A 22,089-nucleotide genomic window follows, 5' to 3' on the forward strand; every position below is an offset into this window, starting at 1 on the left:
AGAAATTCATTAGGTTTATTATGCGATAGAACAATACTATTTAAAGGAAAATTTTATAAGATGGTGGTGAGACTTTGCTATGTTTTATAGTGCAGAATGTTAGCCTGTAAAAGAGAAGCATAAATTAAGTTAGGTGTCTTTGTGATGAGATTGCTCACTTGGATGGGTGACTTTATACGTGTAGATAAAATGCAAAATGAGTATACCCATAAAAGGGTTGGAGTAGCTCCACTGGCAAACAAGATTAGAGTCGCCTTGAATGATTTGATGACATTAAATATCAACCATTTGATGCCCCCCTTAGAAGAGATGTTTTATATTCAACTTATTAAGAAAGATAGAGATAAACCTAGAAAGGCTTGGGCATATTGAATAAAAAATGATCTTAACTCATTAAAATTAAATAAAAATATGACACCAAATACCACAAAAAAGATTCACGTAACCAACCACACTTAATAGGATAAAAACTTCTTGTTATTTTTGGTGTATAATATGACATTTATTTACTTATTAATGTAATACTTAACCTTAAAATTTGTATATATAACTTTCAAATATTTAGCATTACATAAAAAATCATTGCTATTAATTTTTTAAAAGTATAGTACATACATACACAAACATGAAATTAATTGCATCAATTATATTTTTAATAATAAATAATAAATAAAAAAAGATATTGCTCAAATGTTTATATATCATTTGGAGCAAACGAGCCCGAGCAATTATACATCACGAAGAAGCAGCAAACACAAAAGATTTTTTTTTTTTTTCCGAGCAACCATATTTACAATTCTTCAAGCACTTCTCCCTCTAAAACAATACAAGCTGAGGAGTAACAAGAAAAATTATCACGTAGAGATACATCCGAAGTTCAATGAATCATCTCCACGTGGAGCTGACAGAAAAAAAAAAACTCGTTTTCTTGTGATCTAACCCGATAACACGAAAATATTCATCCTGTGTTATTTCGTATTATTCATGTGTTATTGTGGTGATATTGATGTCTTAATGTATTATTATAACACTAGAGATGTTTTCAGAACACAATAATACATGAATAACACCACAATAACAATGAATAACGCAAAATAATATAGGAAAAATATTCTCTTATGCTAAAACGAATTTTTTTTTATATTTTTGTCACCTTCACGTGGTGTGATTTTATAGGACTCCGGACGTAATATTTAACATGCCAGAATGAACTAGAATAATAGTTACAAAATGCTCTACAACAAAATGTTCAGCATCCTCAATCCAGAACCAATAATAAAAAAAAAAAAAACTAAAAAAATTGCTTGAAAAAGTAGAGTAAAATCTGAATAATTCCTCCGAACAAAAAAAAAAGGAAAAACCATTTTTTTTCGTAACTTTTGCTCATCCTACATGCTTTAAGGTCAAGTCTAAATCAGCTTCTTCTTCTGGAAGAACCTCTTGAGATGCCACAACTGCAAGACAGATACCACAATACAGACACCAAGCGACATGATGCTGAACCATGCAACTCTCGAGTTTGTCGTCTCGCTCACTTCCCTCATATCCGCCTCCCTGAGTTCACCACAACAAAAAGGTAATCCTTCAATAATCAGCAGACAATGTGTAACAGCCCGAACTCTTATCCATCTAGATATTATCCGCTATGTCCTAATGATCTCACGGTTTCATCCCATTGATATAATTTCCCACGAGTGTGCTGTCGGACGAGCACACTCAACTTTGGAGTTTCTAATAAAAATCCAACCGTTATATCAAAAAAAGTCTCAATGTTTAAGAGCCCGACTACATTCTTTCACACAATGTTTCCTGTAAGCCAAAGAGCTATAAGAAGATTACCTGGACTTGAGGTAGAGTAAATTCTGATGGATTGCCTGAACCTGCGCTTCCAGTTTCCTGAGCTCAAGCTCAACCCCCTAAATGTTTGGCAGATCCATAAGGCTCAATTAAGAAAGAAAGAATGGTTTACCAAACTCTTTGTGGTGAGATAGAGCTCACCTCGATCTTCTCTATCTTAGCGACGGAATCCCAATCCTTTGCTGCAATACCGATCTTCCAATCGAGGATAACATTAGCACCCACGCCTTTATCGCTGCTGTCAATCCAAAAACATGCGAGGTAGTTGCCAGCTTCGGATGTTGTGAATGCAAACTGGCCACTTGTGGTCTTCTGCTGATGATGAAGCGAGTTTCCATAAGGAGAAGTCACCTGAGGAAGAACAAGCTTAGTTTTCCACACAAAAATAATGGCTGCAAACATTTCTGTAACAAGTGAAATTAGTTGCCATGAGATCAAGTATACTACTGTTTAAAATTTTAAAAGTAAAAATAACCTATTCATGCATAAGTAAGTTGACATATATTTAAAAATTGGAGTTTTGGTGTTGGATTTATAAATACATAGGAATTGGGTGGTGTTATGTATCTTCCTAAAAAATAAAATAGGAGTGCTATTGTTTATATACCAAACAAGATGGCATAAGGATCCATGCAGGAAAAACATAAGAAGCCAGCAGAATAAACTTTTCATGCCCAACAGATCTACACTTCAATTATAAAAACTATCAAACAGATTGTTTTAGAAACGAAAATCAAAGAAAAATGGAAAAACCATCACAATACTGCATTGAGGAAAGAGAAATTATGCGCTATCAGGAACTTTTAATCAGCTGAGTCCTGTAGGTTTTGATATTTGTTATTTAGGGAAATATAGATATACCATATAATTCTTATGTATTTACATATTTAACACTTAAGTTTAATATTTATGTTTATTACAGCTTGGTGTTATAAACCAAAGCATGAAAAGGTATATTTCACTTTTAAAATTAATATTTTTGATGTAATGTTAAAGATTTGAGTGTTATGCATATATAATTGATGTAATGTATAAATATGAAAGCTTGGGTGTTAGATATGTAAATATATAAGAATTGTGTTGTATGTATTTACAGAGATAAGGCTGTCAGAAAAGAAACACCGAGCAGTTTTATCATCGACATGAATCATATTCTTTAAAAGATACATATTTATGCAAGTAAGAAAATCTATGGAAGGATACCCCGGAAAAAAAAAAAAAGGTATCTGATTCAATAGATTATATAAGACAGATCTCATTCTTGAAAGAATATCTATGCTCTTAACATTTGTTAAGAAATGCATAAGTTAACTACATACTTGCTTTAATAAGAAATACATAATAAAACATAGCTTTCATGCACATTATTGTGAAATGAATTATCATTATCATCATGTACTAGATTGTGGAATAATTTATATTATTTGAAATAAATATTATCTATTTATGATAAATGAATGTATATATCATCATGTACTCATGGTTTATTTAAGTAATTACAAAATTCTTTAGATTAAATTGCTAGGTAATTTTTTATGAATGTATATATCATCATGTACTCATGGTTTATTTGAGTAATTACAAAATTCTTTAGATCAAATTGCTAGGTAATTTTAGACTACCAAATTTACTTGTAAACTTACACCTGTATATACTTTGCATAGAACTAAGGCTTTATGGATGGAACAAAAACACAAAACCACAACACAGAGAACTGTGTAATAGCTAGGCACATACACACATACGCTCTCGCCCGCACACATAGTTATGTATATATATATGTCGCGCGTGTGTGTGTTTTAGCTATTAAAATCCATTATAGCAGTGATAACTACACATTGCACGTAAAAACAATACATGTGAAGTATTCAGCTAGGTACTTCACCAAAAAACAAAAATGTTTGCTCGTAATTTCAACAATTAAAATTCCATTACAGTAGCAGTACATAACTAAGTCTTACGTAAAAAAATAATAAAATACGTAAAGTTTCAAACTGAATGATTTATAAAAAAAGATATTTGCTTGTGATCATAACCATTGAAATTCATTATAACATTATTTCCTAGTTTGGTACTTGACAAAAAAAGCAACATATGCGAAGTACCTAGCTAGGCACATCACAAAAAAGTTGTTTGCTTCTCGTTTTTAACCAATGAAAATCCATTACAGTAGTAGTAACTAGCTGGGTATTTCACAAATCATAATATATTAGCAACATCTATTTAAGTACTTCCCTCAAAATATATTTGTGATTTTAATCATTAAAATTCAATTATAGCAACAATACCTAGTTAGATACTAAAAAAAAAAGGAAAATATGTGAAATACAAAGCTAAGTACTTCATAAAAAATATTTATTTATAATTTTAAGAATTAAAATTCTATTACATCAACAGTACCTAGTTAGATACTTCACATAAAAAGTAATATATGCGAACTATGTAGCTAGATACTCTCCCTAAAAAAAAAACATATGTGAAGTATATTAACTAAATTCATATAAAATTCATTATTTACTTGGTTACATATTTTGATAATTTTACTTAATGAAATATACATTTCTTTTGTACAATAATGGTTTCATTTCTAATCATGCTCATACTAAGTCGCAACAAGAAACTTCACATTCACCAATTTTAACTCTCCCACCTCTGTAGCCCTCCTATTGATTATGATTGGTCAACCAATAAATACTTTTCTGCTCTCAAGGGCCAACTTATGCCTTTTTGTGAAGTACATAGTTAGGGACTGCAACAATAATGAAGTATTAATGTTTAAAACCATAAGTTCACAGCTAAATACATCACATAAAGTATTTTTAGTAAAATACCTAGCTAGGTACTGCTCCTATCATGCAATTTAATAGCGAAAACCACGCCTAAATAGTTATGTGCTTCACATATATTATTTGGAAGATTATTGGGAAGATTTACATACATACCTCACAATTCTTATATATTTACATATCTAACACCTAAACTTTCATATTTACATTTATGATATTTTGGTGTGATAAACCTATGCATGAAAAGGTGTAATTAACTTTTTAAAAGTAAGTGAGTGGATTTTTTTTTAGTGATATTAAAGATTTGAGTGCTACGCATGTATATATTAAGTAAAAACATAAGAATTGAGTGGTATGTATGTAAATGCCCTTATTATTTTTTGTCAAGTAATTAGCTAGGCACTGCTACTATAATGGGCTTTCAATGTTTAAAATCACACGTTCAGCGCTAGCTACTTCATAGTTTTAATGCTATGCCTCTTTTTGATGACACAGACTGCCAAACTTTTTAATGCAATTATTCATGGTGAAAATAAAGCATTTAAAATGTATCCCAATTACGCCCAACATGCTAGATTTATTGTATGTAAAAAACGAGTTATTTATTGAATTCTTTCGTTCAAAAGACTTTCTTTATTCAAAACTGATTTCAGGAAAGTAGATTAAGAATTCTTTTGAAATGCCATTTTTTTTTGTACAAGCTACAGACCTAAGCAAAATCATTTAGTGTGTGCTTCATTTTTGGAGTTAAACATGATTTCCAAGTTGTTTTTTTAAGTGTTGCATTTTTTATCAAAATAAACTACTGAATCATTTAGATGACCTGTCAAACCTTTGTAAGAATCATGTATAACAAGAGTCTAAATACTACATCACAGATTAGAACCATTTCTCGGATAAAGTCGTTGAAAATATACTCATCATAGACTATGCCAAAGTCTATTGCTTCAACGATGGCAAACTTGCATAGAGATTATTTAGAAATGTATGATTAAGTGTGTTTTGTAGGAGAATTAACATGTCAAAATACGATCAATAAAAGAAAAGTACAAAATCATTTTGGTTGAAGAAGTTATACAAAATCTAAAGAAAATGGTCAGCAAGTTTAATAAGGATTTATTGAATGTTAAAACTTTATCAGTACATATTAGAACCATTTATTTCTTTCTTGCCTTGTAGAAATGTGCATGATGAAGATTTTCAATGTAATTAGTCACTATTAAAAAGTTCCATCATTGATTTCTTTCTTGGCATGTAGAAATGTGCATGATGAAAATTTTCAATGTAATTAGTCATTATTGAAAGGTAGTCCTATTCTCAAACAAGTTGCTACATTTTATTTGTCCAGGAATTACTCTTCATTTGGTAAGAATTCCTGCATGGTTTTGTAGGCTTATTTTTTAAATGCAGCGTTGAAAACTCACAAATTTTACCTGTACGGAACTTGAAAAAAATAAAACAATGAATGTTTAGTTTGTGAAGCTAGACAAATCCAAATATGGATATCGAAAAGAACCAGTAAAAAATTGAGACATTGAGATTACTTTGTTCACACTCCAATTTTATGCAAAATGAAAGACAAAATTTGTAATGGTCTCATCAAATTGTTTATGGAGAAAAGAAAAATATGTATTAGTTGATCGATTATAATCAATTTGAAAAAGTTTAAAAAAAAAAAAAAAAAAAAAAAAAAAAAAAGTAAAGGAGTGTGTGTTGGCGAACAACAAAAATTAAATAAAATATTTTTTTCACACAAAAAGATGTATGCAAGTAAAATGACTTTAATATGATATATATATCAATATCATTTCCTAATTCTCAAATAAAACCATGAGCACACAACAGCATACATTCATTTAGCACAAATAGCTAATTTATTACTTCAATTAATATAAATTATTAATAACATAGTACATGGAGACAATATCAAATCATTTGACAATATTATACATGAAAGTTATGTTTTAATATATATTTCTAACAAAAACAGCTAGATAGTTTACATATGTATTGATATAAAATATAAATATATCACAAACACTATTAAGCATGAAAATAACATTCAAGTTCAAACCTAAAATGTTAGGCACGTAGATACACTTTCAGGAAAAAGATTCTTCAAAATTCCATACGTCAGTTAACTCAAACTATTTAAACCAACTACAAGTAACATTAGAGCACATTGAAAAGAAGAAATTGATCCTTCAACTCTCGCAGAAATATGCAAATTGCACTGAGTTATTGGAGAAAGTTTTAAATAGCGATGAAACTAATTATGTTAAATTTCTTCGTAGAAACTAGGATGCAAGGCATTGAAAGATGAGACGAAAAGTCCACTTTGAAACCCTAAACCGCCCCATTCCTAACAGATGAACATACAAACCCAGTCAATCCGCCAATTGCTACTGGTTTCTCGTTCCAGGTTGAAGAAAAATAATTAATTTTCAAAAATCATCCAATTATTCACCTCCAGATGTAGATTTACGTCCAGCCTCTAAACGTACAGGAGGTTGAGCCCATTCTATTAGAATTGTTTCTATTTTCCTTCTAACTTATCCATTTCTTATCCTATGATATTTCCTCCTAATTGATCTACATTAATATCCCCATCAACTTTTAAATCCAATATGGTATTACCCCCCATCACAACTTGCTAACATAGCATACTTAAATCCGATAAAGTTGGATACGATGATGACTATTAATTAATACTCCGAAGTCCTATGTATAAATTATTATAATTGTGAGTGATGATGAACATATCAAGAGCATTTATTTACTACTTTTAGTATATCCTAAAACACAACATGTTTAGCCAAAAAAAAATTTTTTTTTTACCATCATTCAAAAAAAAATTCCTATATTCACATTAATCCGTAAGTAAATATACAAGATAAAAAACCAAGAATCATATATAAGAATAACAAAAGAATTTTACTTATTAGTATATCACCTCAAAATCAACTGACTTAAAACATTATAATGGGCATTCAGTGGAGTTCGAAACATTGTGCACCTGATAGAAACCAAAAAAAAAAAGTTTTGAAAGAAATAAATTTGGGAATAACATTGTTCAAAGAACAATATACCACAAGAACCCCAAAAATGTTTTTGTAAGTATGTATGTCCAATGAGATCAGATTTTATGAAGTCCAATATAAATTAAATGTATACATAGCTTATATTTTAACTAAAAGAAAAGAAAAAGATAACAAGCAAACATAAGGAGAAGTTTTAAGTTACCAAATATAGAAATTGAGTTCTACTTGCTTTAAAAATCCATGTATCAAGGGTACCTGAATCGACAAGTTTCAATAGCCAAACACTAACAAATTTGAAATGCTTAAATGGAAGAAGCCGCCTCATTCAGCATGATGATGTTATAATTAAGCACATAAACTTGTAATTTCGACATTGCTATTGCTTTGATACCTTAGTTTGCTCAAATCCTTTTCTAACCATAGGAATGTGTTACTGCCCCGAATGCGAAAGTAGAGCATTAAATAGAGGAGGTACGCTGCAAAGTGCACAACATAGTGGCTTGACTGCTGTAGGTTGTCTAAGGAAAATTCTCCAAATCATCATAGAAATATTAAAATCGCATATACTATGTCCACCCAATCATTCTATTCATATAGTCTTAACATTTAAAGACAAATTAGCAAAATAAAAAATGTGTCAAATCACCCAACAAACCTCCTTTATCAATGGTGCGTGAATGGCTTAAGATGGGATTGAAAATAGCCATTTATAAAAGGAAAACTAACTAAACCAGATAAATGTCGCCAAGAATGGCAAACCATGCTAGATAAACAGTAAGCAAAGATAAAGAAGAATGCTTGCATACGCGATTACTAGAAGAAAGGAAAGCATAGGAGGAGCTTTGAGGATGGAATTGATAATTAAAAATTCATCTTATACTTTAAAGGTTAAAAGAGTAAACAAGTGGTAAATAAAGTATACAAAGCTATGAGATCTGAGGACCTATTTTGTTTGCAGCTATCTTGGCTAATATATTAACCATATAGCAACCACAAATCTTATGATTTAATTTCTAGTTTAATTTCAACAATTTAGATTATATTAGAAGCCCAAAGTTCTTCATTCAAGATGTTTGGCAAAACTGATTTAGAAATTACATTGCTTCAAATCAATACTATTCTTGTAATGCTAAACGTTTTGATGAAGCATATTCTTTAATAGAGGAGGTCACTACTAATAATTTTCAATGGCCTTCTGAATGGGTAAATCCAAAGAGAGTAGCTAGTATTCATGATTCTGATGCAATGTCTATTTTGGCATCCCAAATTGGTGTTATATCAAAGAAGATTGATCAAATTAGAGTAAACTATTCTCAAACACCCCTAGTGTTAGAGGAAAATTCACTAGGTCAAATAATTGATACTCAATCACCTTATGAAACTCTGATCACTATAAATAATAGAACTAATAATCTTTATTCTAATTATTATAATTTTGGATGGAAAAATCACCATAATCTTAGTTGGAATAATTACAACAATTCGGTGAATCCCTTAAGAAATTCAAATAACCAAGGAAATCCAAACTATAAATCTTATTATCCTCCTGGATTTAATAGTAACTCACAAGTTAAGAAAAAGAAATTGTCTATGAAACGCAGAAAGAGCGATAGCTTTTCTCTTTTTTTTTATTGTTCTCTACTTCTCTTCTTTTGCCTATACATAAGCCTACATATTCTTGTACTAAAAAGGAGAAGTATGAAAAAGTTGGAGTCATTTCCAATTCTCTACTTTTTAACAATTCTTATGGAGAATGAATTGTACTCTTTAGTATCTATGTTTGTCCAGTTCAAATCATTATTAATTTGAGGCATTTACATACATAGCACACAATTGTAATGTATATACATTTCTCACACCTAAGCTTTCATATTTACACACAAGCACTCAAACCTTCTTCATTTTACATACATAAAACTCAAATCTTTAATATGACATAAAAAATAGCACAATTACGATTTTTTAAAAATGAATACACCTTTTCATGCCAAGATTTAAAACATCAATGCTATGTATGTAAACATGAAAGTTTAGGTGTAAGATATGTAAATAAATAAGATTTATGTGCTACGTATAAAAATTTCCCTATTAATTTTGGCTTTTTGGATCTGATGTTGTAGGTCCATGTGGTTATTTTTTTCCTGCTGCCATCGTCTCTATGGTTCTTTACTGTGGCAGAACCTGAATTCTTCCCTCTTATTTTGTACCCGACCATTTACTCTACCTCAGACCACTTTCTATTCCTACTATTTAGGAAGCTGTCAACTTTGTTTTTTAATAATTATTATTATAAATATGATATGTTCAAGGTATGCAGAAGTCATTTTCTAGTTAATGAATTTCTACGTCAATTCAAACTTACATGATCCATGGATGAGGGTTCATTGTATGATGTGCAAATGCTAATAATTTTTGGGAGAATTAATCTCTTTATACTATAGTGAGGCCTAAATCTCTTATTTGATAAATTCTTTCCTTATTATCTTTTATACACATCGCAACATGTGTAATTGAATTTTGCTAAATTTCAAATGATTTGGTTTTCTGATCACGTTGTGATTCATGATCGAAGTGTAATTTTGTATGATATCAAATATCTGATAAAATTTCTAATTAAACAATCACTGAATTATTATTTGGGTCAACTTTTATGTATTCTAGTCAATATTAAGTTTATGAACTATGAATTTGTTTTTGTGCATGCGATTCTCATGTATGCCATCCCAGGTTTGAATAAAAAAAGGATAGGCTCTAAGATATCCTGCATCAAACTTAATTTTATTAATCAACCAAAAGACAAATGTATACAAGCGTGGGCAAGCTATAATTTTAGGTAGCTTTAGTATGACTATCATGAAATTTAGAATTATATTCCTACTTTTGATGAGATGTATGATTACAGAATATTTTTAAATTAGATCAACAAATTGATTTTGTTTTTATAGTTCCTATATAATTCAATGTGTGAAATTAAGACTAGTATGGAATGCTTGATCATTTTGGCGAAATATTAAACCTACATGGGATGATATGAAACATACATTTAGATAATTATGTCATTCGATGAATAGATGACCAACTACATTATTAACTTAATAATTGTAAAGAAGGTGATTATGATGTGTTCCAATATTATGCCATAGCATAGGTCATATAGAAAAGATATTTGCATTTAGATCATTGGGTCATCATTATTGGTTTCATCAAATGCCTAAATTGAGAAACAAAAAATGAATTAAATTACAGCATATTAAAATCACTGTACATAACATTATATAATAAGGAGCATCACAAGTATCATACTATTGTTAGAACTACTGCACCTATGCTTATTATTAAGGAAAACTTAGTAACATCTCCCTTAAAGCTTGTAAAAAATAAATTAACACTAAAATCACACATGATCGAATTTTATTTTAATGAAAAAAAGTAATTTATAAATTTTTTTTTGATAAAGCATTATATCTCAAGAAAATTTTACAATAACAATATGAATCAACATATGAAGTTCAATCTAAATCTACAGCAAAGGTGGACATGTTCATGACCTAGACACTATACTAAAACAAGCCTTAATTTAAATGTGAATTGAAATTAATTATATGATGATATCTGAATACAACAACAACAACAACAACAAAGCCTTAATCCCACTACGTGGGGTCGGCTACATGAATCCTTTTTCTCCATTGCGTCCTATTTAGTGTCATATTTTCATTTAGTTCTAGTAAATTAAGATCATTTTTAATACAATAAGCCCAAGTCTTCCTAGGTCTACCTCTGCCTTTCTTAACACAAGTCGAATTTAAAACATCTACTCTCCTAATCGGATCATCTAATGGTCGACGTTTAATATGACCAAACCATCTAAGACGACTTTCTCTAATTTTGTCTGTCACAGGAGCTACACCAACCCTATCACGAATATATTCATTCCGCATTTTGTCTCTAAGTGTAAAGCCACTCATCCACCTAATCATTCTCATCTCGGCAACACTTAACTTATTATTATGCTTCTCTTTTAAAGGCCAACATTCAGCGCCATAGAGCATTGCAGGTCTCACCACCATCTTATAAAATTTTCCTTTCAGTCTTAGCGGTACTTTTCTATCACACAAAAGGCCCGAAGCATTCCTCCACTTCAACCCACCAACTTGAATTCTACTATTAACATCCCCATCTATATCACCATCGCTTTGGACAACGGACCCAAGATATCTAAATCGTTCACACCTTTTAATAATTTGATCACCCAAAGTCACACTTCTGTCACTAGAGCTATTACTACTAAAATTACATTCCATGTATTCAGTTTTAGTTCTACTTAAACGAAGGTCTTTAGACTCCAATGTTGACCTCCACAATTCAATTTTTTCCTGGGCTTTTTCTCTTGTTTTATCCACGAGAAGAATATCATCAGCAAAAAGCATACACCAAGGTACATCCTCTTGTAGATGTCCAGTAAGACCATCCATAATTAAAGCAAAAAGATATGGGCTTAAAGTCGATCCCTGATGTAAACCAACAGAAATAGGAAAATATTTTGTCAATCCTCCTTCAGTTTGAACACAAGTAACAGCTCTAGTATACATATCTTTAATGACTTGAATATAAGTCATATCAACACATTTCTTCTCGAGAACTCTCCAAAGGATATCTCTTGGAACCTTATCGTAAGCTTTTTCTAAATCAATAAAAATCAAATGTAGATTCTCCTTATTATCTCTGAACTTCTCCATCAAACCTCTCAATAAATGTATAGCTTCCATAGTAGACCTGCCAGGCATAAATCCAAATTGATTATGAGAAATTTTCGTGATGCATCTTAACCTATGTTCAATTACCCTCTCCCATAATTTTAAAGTATGACACATCAACTTAATTCCTCTATAATTTGCACACTCTTGTGCATCCCCTTTATTCTTAAAAATGGGGATCAAAATACTCTTCCTCCACTCCTCAGGCATCTTTTTAGTTTTTAAAATAATATTAAAGAGTTTAGTAAGCCAAGAAACTCCCAAATCTCCCAAAAATTTCCACACTTCAATTGGGATATCTGAATATATTTTCTAAATCTGAACCTCAGAAATCAAGCCCTCTATAATAGATAAATTAAATGAACAACCTTATAACACAAATCATGATGAAGTATATATAAAATACCTATTAATTAAACTGTCAACTAATCATCAAATGATTATTTTCTAACATTAAACTTATGATAAGTGATTAGACTGTGAAAGCGATCAATGGTTACCCAAAGATAGCTTTCAATAGGATCGAAGGTTAAGAATGTTGGTGAGATGAGGGATTATGAATATAAGTAGAATTTAATGGGTATCGAGGAGAAAATTATGGCTGACTATTGATGGGCAGCGGTAAAAAAAAGAGAATTGGAGAGAATGGATGTCAAGAAAGAACCACCACTTACATTCTAATAAGATAAAACTACACCACTTATAAGAGAAATGATACAACACTCATAAAGTTGAGAAATCAGAAAGAAATCTTAAAATATCATAAAATAACATCGAAGTTGTCCTAAATCAGTCCAAAAAAAGCACATACAATTCCAAAGCAAATTAACTCTAATACTAAAGCTAATTAAGGAAAAGAAGGCCTGAGGGGTGGCCCAGACACTGGCGGACCCAGCTGTAACCGAGTGGGGGCAATTGCCCGCCTTGAAATTCAAAAATAACACATGAAGAGAGGGCATTTCAGTTTATGAGACCTAATAAATTTTGTTTGCCCCGCCTTGTCCCCTTGCCTTCAACCCACACCTTCAACTCTAGGGCAAGATTTTCGCTTGCGGTTGTAGCACGCCTGCGTCCCGCGTCCCCTTATCAGCCCTCTCTCGGAAAATTACAACTTGCAAGTTGAGTCCTCCACGGCCGGCAGCTCAACCCTTGGCCTTGGACCCTTGTGACTGGCTGAGAGCAAGCTGGGAGATCGATGGGATCAAAAGTCATTTTCATTATCATTAACATCCTCAAGATCTTCATGCATTAGAGGATAATTTTTGGACCATTGTGTCTTGTTTTCCTTCTAAAAGTTGCGTTGTCAGCGATTGGGGTACTCATTGGATTTTTGGCTGGCTCGGAGCAACGAAAATGTTTTGGTGGTTTTGATTTTCAAGAAATATTCTCAGATTGTTGCTGAGCTTCGTTGATACCTTTAAATTAAATGGAATTGCTGTAGATGAGTTCAAACTTTGAAGCTGAATGGAATTTGATTCAATAGCATTGAAAGAACCACTGACAGCTCCCTGGACCAAATGCTTGCTGGATGTATTGCTTTGTTTCATGGATTTTCAATGGTTTACACCTGCCATAGGGTTGTGATTGAGTTGAATCTTCTCTTATAGGAAAAATTAATTGCTTTAGAGAGGAACCACACCGATATAATTTTTTACTTATTTTGAGTGGATTTCTTCAATCCATCAATATACCTCGCAATTAATGGTTAATCTGTTTCATTAAGATTATGGTGAACAGTGTGGTATAAAATTTGTTTACTGTCATTTGTATAGAAAGGAAGAAGTGGGTAGGAAAGCTTGGATTATTCATTCCTTCAATGGGTATTTATACACAAAATTATATAGAAAGAGAGGGAAATAAACAATTATAATAAGAAACACAAAAATCTTTCCTGGTTATCCTTTCATTTGATTCATTTAGGGATTGCAGATTATGGAGAAATATGGGAGCTCTTTATATCATTCTTTGCATATGAATTCATGGGAGATATATTTCCTTGTAAGCGTTGAATCCGTGGCCTCTAATTTTCTTATCTAGCACTTACGTCAGCTACTGAATTGTTAGTTATATATGGTTTATGATTGAGACTTCTCAATATACTTGATACCAAATTTTGTGAGTTGCTGGGCTAATGCATGTCAAATGCTCTATTGTGATAGCATAATCTCAAGTTATCACTCGGCTTAAAAACACACCACCTAAAACTAATATATTTACAAAATTAACACCCATATCATTTTGTTTTTAACCATCACTACCTTGCATTCATGTGCGTTGACTGCAACGAAGTAAATATTTAAACAGATTCTTTAATTACTGTTTATAGCCTTTTTTAACATTACATGTTGTGTATTAACAGTAGTGATGCATCCTCATCTTTATAGATTTTTTTTTAATAACTTTGAAGAATATCATTTACTTCATCCAAAAGGAAAGAAATAAGTATAGAAACAGATAGCGATCTATTCTTCTTCAGTTTACACTTGTAATTTGGGGATTTGCAATAATTTGTTGAAATATCAATTAAGGTATGATAATAATGATTGTTATTTAAATACTTTGATTTGTCTTAATTTGGGATGTGAAATAAATAATTTAATTTTGTTCAAGATCATTTTCTTTTTTTCAGTAACATATTCAATATTTTGTGGTCATCATTACTGGTTCTCTGTTTAAAGTTTCTATTTCTCCACCCACATATAGGTAGGCATTTTCATCTTTTCTTTTATTTCAAAAAATCGATAGTGTGTCTTTTTTTCTCTTAAAAATGGTCGGTTCTGTGTCTTTTTACATTTACTTGTTACTTGATAATTGATTAGCAATTTCAAATTCTTGATATTGATATTAGGATTTTTTTCTTAAGCTTTGATAAAATCATCGTTATTTAAAGAGGAAAGAAGAGTTGAAATTGATATTGACAATCTTCCAGTAGATCCTGGGCCTCATCCTTTGATTTGGAGTTATGATGAAAATGATAGGGATGCACTGCGAAGAACGTATTTGTTGAAGGGACAACATCAAACAAAAAGTCATACTTTTCCTGAAATTGATGGGTGTCATTGCACGGAGATTTAGTTGAAAATGGTTTAATGAGTATCCAACTTGGTTAGAATATAGTGTGCAGAAAGATGCATCATATTGCCTTTATTGTTATTTATTTAAACCTCAAGAACATGTTACTATAAGTCAAGGCGGTGGAGATTCTTTTGTTGGTGAAGGATTTAATAATTGGAAGATAAAAAAAAAACTTATAGCTCATGTTGGTGAGCATAATAGTGCTCACAATAAAGCAAGTAAAAAATGTGATGATTTAATAAAGTTTAAATACATAATGTTTCTGTTATGTGATTGAGTAAGGATAAAAGAAATAAAAAAGAACATCGGATTATGTTGACAACAACAATTGGTTGTATTAGATTTCTTTCACGACAATGATTAACATTTCATGGCCATGATGAATCATTTGGATCAACTAATCAATATAATTATTTATAATTACTTTATTTCCTTGCGAATCATAATAAAGATGTGAAAAAAGTTATATTTGAAAATGCCACTACAAAATTACAGTTGACTTCACCAAAGATTCAGAAACAACTTTATCAAGCAGCAGCAGCTGAGACTCTTGTACTCATCATGAAAGATATAAGTGATTCATATTTTTTTATTATAGAGGATGAGTCTCGTGTATCAATAAAAAAACAATTGACAGTTGCACTGGGATATATTGATAAAAATAGACAGATTATTGAAAGAATTATTGATATCACACATGTTTCATCAATAAATACAGTTACACTCAAGACAACTCTTGAATCAATATTAGTGAAATATTCATTAAGTTTGCATAGAAAACGTGGCCAAGACTATGATGAAGCATCTAATATGTGAGGTGAGTTTAATGGCTTAAAAGTCCTTATCCTTCATAATAATCCTCAAGCATTTTACGTTCATTTTTTTCCAATCAACTCCAATTATGTTAAGTAGTAGTAGTAGTAAAAAATCATTGGCAAACTAAATATCTTTCTGAGTGTACTTCAAGAATTCTGAATTCCATAAGGGGTTCATGTAAGAAGAGTGATGCTCTCAAAACTATTCAACATGAGAAAATTCTTTTGCATCTTAAAACTAGAAATAGAATTCATTTATCTGAAAAATTCTTTTGCACCTTGAACAATCATTTATCTGAAAAAAAAATACGGAGCTACTTCTTTGTGCGACGTGTTTGAACCCAAATGATTCATTTTGCATTTGATAAGGGGAAAGAAATAGATTCATCTTGCAGAATTGGATCCGTATGATTATTCTATTGTTTAGTTAGTGACACTTGAGAATCAACTATTTACTTACATTATCGATATGTGCAGTAGTGTTGATTTCTCATCTCTAAATGATTTTACTAATCTTGCATAACAGTTAGCTCAGACAAAAAAAGGATTGTATCATTTAGTTTATAGACTTAGGGTACGTTTGGGGCGGCGGTTTACCTGCAGCAGAGCACTATGCCGCTGGTTTCGTCCATTTGGGGTGGCGGTGCAGCGCGACATCCCGCCGTTTGGTGTGAACGCGGAAAGCTCCTCCTTACTTGCGGCCCGCCGTTTGGTGTGAACGCGGAAAGCTACTCCTTACTTGCGGCCCAGCTTCGTCGATCGACTTTTTACCCCCGTGCCCTCTTTTTACCAGTCCTAACTGCGACAGATCTTGCGAAAGAAGAGCAAGCCGTGGCGGTCTTCTTCCTCCTCTTCTCCGTGAAAGGTGAGCTCTTCTCAGACAGCTAACGGACGTCTTCCTCCACAGTAAGTTTCCTGTGACTCTTCTTCTTCTTCTTCTCCTCGACAGAAATCAAATAACTCGAGGGAGCCCAAAAAAAACTTGAACGAGGTTTATTTTCAGAAATTCCTGGGTAAATTAATCTTCTGCATAAGCTCAAAATACTAATTTGGTTATTGGGAGTATTATTCCTCTAGATGGAGCACTTTGTTTTCCCTGTTTCGAGCACTTCGTTTTCCCTTTTTCCCTGTTTCGAGTGATTCTGTAAAGCTTTCCTGTTCAAACTAGCCAGCAAATTCATTTTTTGAAAAGATTCCTGGCAAATGGTGGGTGATTTTGACTTCACATTAAACAAAGGTGAATCTGATTCAGTGTGTCCTGTCCGTCAACAAATTTATGCAATATTCTCATTGTGAAATTTTGGTGAGAATTTAAAAGATAGTTGGAAGTGGGTAGTCTTGTAAGTAACAATGTTTCAAGCGTTATGTATGCAGTTATCCCTACTTTATGTCCCTACTTTATGCTGATGGGGCAAGATGGAGCTGTGAACTTCAATGCCATGTAAATAGAGCAATAAGCCCATTAATCCTAAACCCTGATATCTTTATAGGATTGAGATGATGCTAGACTTTGAAGAAGAGTATTTGGGAAGTTTTTCTTTGTTGGTATTATGTAACAATTTGAATTATCATCCATCGAGTTATTGTTTGCTTTCGTTTACTCTTGAATTTATTTATATCAAAATATTTAGCTTTAAAGCATTTCAAATACTTAGCATTATAACTATGAAATCACATTATGGGGATGTTTGGTACCTGCATTTGAGCAAGAATTACCAAGCTGCTGCTTTCAATCGAATCACTTATAGCTATAAAAGTAACCTGTGAAATAATTCAAACAAATTTACAACAGTAATCTTGTAGCATCTTACCCCATAAGTGAAAAGTTACCCCATAAGTGAATTACCCCATAAGTGAAAAGGGTGGATCAGATAATGGTGAATTCAACTTCATGTTAAAAATAATATTATCATTATTTTGCTTGTAATTTTATTAATTTTTTTTTCTTTTTTTAGCACTTTCTGCACTCACTGTTAAGTGAGTAATGTCTCTGAACTTTTGTTCTGTTTTGAAATAAACTTCTGCTTCTGAAGTATCAAATATGTGGCTATCATAATTCTGTTTTAAACAGTTTTACTAAACAGGAGAAAAATAATCATTTTTCCAGAAACAACTATCCCACAGCTGTTTTCACACAGCCGCAACAAACAGACAGCTAGCTTCCCCGCAACAGCTTCCTGGGGCCGCACAGCTACAGCTGAAAAGCTGAGAAGCTGCAGCTGCCCCTAACAGACCTTTATTGTCTTTGCATTAACTTTACCAGTTCCTGCTGCTACAATTAAAAGAGAATTATCAACATTGAAGATTGCAAAAATCGATTGCATAGTCGAATGAGTGATGACTGGCTTAATGATTGTCTCGTACCGTACTTTGACAAAAAAAGTCTATGATTTGGTTCCAAATGAAGCTGTCATGCAATATTATTCAAATATGCAAAATAGATTGAAAAATTTATAATATATTTTTGTTTTGAATTGTGTTATTCATTTTATTTATTTATATTTTTTAATGGGAAAATTACATGTGCAACACACAATTCTTATCGATTCAAGTATCTCACACCTAACGTTTCATGTTTACGCACATAACACTTTACTTGTAGATGAAAAGATGAATTTGGCTATTAAAATGTGATAATGAGTGTTATTTTTAATACGATGGTTGTAAATATGAAAATTTTGGCGTGAAATAGGTAAATCCATAAGAACTGGGTGCTATGCATGTAAATGCCCCTTTTTAAAATTTGCCCCCCTTCATAAAAGAGGTTGGTTCCGCCCCTGGGCCTAGATTTTTAGCCATTGGAAATTGAAAGAATTAAACTGACCAACAAAAATAGAGTCGTATGAGTGATTTGATCCTTTATGTGTTCATATGGGACGGGTGTAAAAGACACCCGTATCAACTTGAAATTAATTATCTTTTTGGTTTATAGTTCCTTGATTCTAAAGTTAAAAAAAAGAGCCTTGTTAATATAAGTTATATAAACATTTTAAAGGATTTATTAATGAAGAAACCCTAAATAAATTTGAAATTTTGAATATCATCCATCTAGTTAAATTTAAAAGTGCATAATAGGCACAACTAATATTTAAAAAATTTAAGTTATTTTCTTTTAAAGAGATTACTCATTCTTATTTACACATCATCTTTAGGTGGATTATTTATTTTTAAGTTTTAATCATCTCTATAGCTAGGAATAAATTATTATTTCTTTATTAATATCTATCAAGATGAATGTTAATAACCTCAATTTTTTATTATTTATCTTATATCATGTTAGTCCATTCTTTGATTTGACAGAAATATTTGCTTCAATAAACATTACAATTTTTTGGGTTAAAGTAGGTATTATGAAAGAGAAAAATATTAAAAATGTGAGAATTTAAAGAAGATAAATTGAAAATATGTATCATAAATTTCCCCCCTAAATGATATGGAGTACTAAACATGACCATATTAAGATGGCCAGCACAAGAAACTTAGTAGAATATCAATATGAGAGCCATGGGAGATCAAACCTATTGATTATATGCTAAGGGGCGATCAAGCACTAGATGGTTAGCGTTGGATGATTAATTTTAAGAAACATATGGTCTTTAATTGTTGTAAAAATGTTCCTTAAATTGAAAATATGTATCATACATTTCCCCCCTAAATGATATGGAGTACTAAACATGGCCAGCTATCTAAAAATGTTTCTTGAATATGTATCATATGATAGCAAATTTGTTTCTTGAGAATGACGGCTATCCATGAGAGGGATACGTTACGATTGTTCAAGGAATCTTTGAGGTGTGAGCATGGCTTTACATATGAAGTGACCACATGAAACCTTTTAAGGGAATAGAGGGAGAGTCATAAAGATTATTGAGGAATCAAGATGAAAGTTAGGAACTATCATAACCCAACAAGGGGATCTAGTGAAGAAGATCAAATACTCTAGGCAACTTTGATGGGGATAACCCAATCTGCGACACCAAGATGAGCTAATCGAAATGAGCTGATTGATGAGATTTAAGCAGCACAGCCTCAAACAAACTGAAAGGTATCTACCCATTCAAATGATTGGGTAATGAATGAAATTAACACTCCACAAGATTGCAGATCAACATTGGGCGAGACGTTCCAATCTGCATCTGATTGACTAGATTGCACAAGTTGAAGACTTCAAATATAATGCAAAAAATTTTATCAGGTGTGGATTGAGGTGTTAGAAATCGGTAAGAAGTAAGGATTCTATCTATCTCAAATGCTTTTACAGATTTGACAAATATTGTAGGATTAACTTGATCGAGTTTCACAGAAATCTCTGGCCAACACTGGTCTTTAAGAAACAATTTTACGGTAGTACATATTTATACTGAAACTTCTGGTGATGAAGGTGTCTGCTACCATAAAATCCTCTTAGTTCAAGTGGATTTTAATTAAATTTGAGGGAATGTAATTTATTACAATATTATTTAACTTCACGGGCAGAAAAATGCAAGGAAACTCAAAATAAGTAGAACCAAACTTAACAAAACAAAAATGAAACAAACTGCAATAGGCAGAACGCATATTTAGATAGCTGCACTTACAAAAAATACTAAACTGAAGATCCTCTGCTGTTTATATAGAAGTGAAATTCTTTAAATGGATGTTTAAATAAACTGATTTCACAGCGAGAAACAATAAAGTACATGCAGATTTCAACTGGCCAAGTAGTCTTCTTTTCTGATTACCTCTTTGATTCACTCCTACCAATCTACCAAACCTCACAATCTCCGAGTTAAATTAACAGCTCGCATCGTAACATGGATTTTCATGACTAAAAACTGCATATAGCACAGCCAAAGAAAAATATAGAACATGCCTTTCTCTTCCTGTGATTATACTTTATCAATAAAAACTCAGCATAAAGCACCAACCAAGATTAACACCAAGAAAATCCAGCAGTAAAAAGCCCGGAGACCTAACTGGGTCTTTCCCAATTCAACAAAATACAACCCCGTTTTCATACAAATCATCCACTAAAACCAAGTTTTTTCGTCAAAAGAAGAGGATCAATACCTTGGCCGAGATGGTGGCTTGAGCATGGCCAGAGTCCTCTGGAGCCACAGAGTAATCGGCCAGAACGACGACGTTCGGCTGGATCTCCTCCGAAACACACTTCGTACCGCTCGCCGGCAAGGTTATCCAAACGGCTCCCGCTCCAGGCATCTTAGAGATGAATTGGAGGCCAAAGAGTAAGAAAAAGAAGATACCAGGCATCGTTACGGCGGAGCTCAAGAACGCCGCGCCGCTTTTCTTCTCCATCCGATGCCGATCTACCAAAACAGTCGCGCTTGGAGCAGATCAATGTTTTCACCCCTATTTGGCTGCTTAAATCTATGTACAACTCACAAAAAAAGCCTCCCACCCTCTTCAAAGAAGAAAATATTGCATACTTATTCAATAACATGTGTTTAAAATAGTGAATGGATGAAAATATCGCATCATCATATATATGATATCACCAATTCATCCGTCCTTGTAAGTATATATTTAATAAATATAAAATATTTTCTTTTAACCTAATTTCAATGTATTTATATATCTAGCACGGATTTTTTTTTTCAACTTACATCGCCCAAATCTTCCATATCATATAAAATTATTACCATTTTAAGGGTTTGCTTAGGATAGCTGCAATAGTTTGAAGAAGCAACTGTGAAATTATTTTTAGAAGAGGTTGTTGCCAGTAGAAATTGCATCATAAGAAATATTTCTGTTTGAATAA

At 32.0% G+C, this 22,089-nt stretch overlaps 1 protein-coding gene across 1 annotated transcript; it reads right to left on the bottom strand.

Annotated features, from left to right (window-relative positions):
• Positions 1–1,245: 1,245 nt before the first annotated feature.
• LOC110019809 (transmembrane emp24 domain-containing protein p24delta5-like) lies at positions 1,246–21,749 on the bottom strand. The gene is made up of 4 exons (XM_020717649.1): positions 21,381–21,749; positions 1,999–2,208; positions 1,840–1,916; positions 1,246–1,554 (listed from the first exon to the last, which is right to left on the bottom strand). Exons 1-4 carry the CDS (start codon positions 21,624–21,626, stop codon positions 1,410–1,412), a joined length of 678 nt encoding a protein of 225 aa, XP_020573308.1. The 5' UTR covers positions 21,627–21,749; the 3' UTR covers positions 1,246–1,409.
• Positions 21,750–22,089: the final 340 nt, after the last annotated feature.

Source organism: Phalaenopsis equestris, unplaced genomic scaffold, assembly GCF_001263595.1.
Source record: "Phalaenopsis equestris unplaced genomic scaffold, ASM126359v1 Scaffold000078, whole genome shotgun sequence".
Classification (NCBI taxonomy): Eukaryota; Viridiplantae; Streptophyta; class Magnoliopsida; order Asparagales; family Orchidaceae; genus Phalaenopsis; species Phalaenopsis equestris.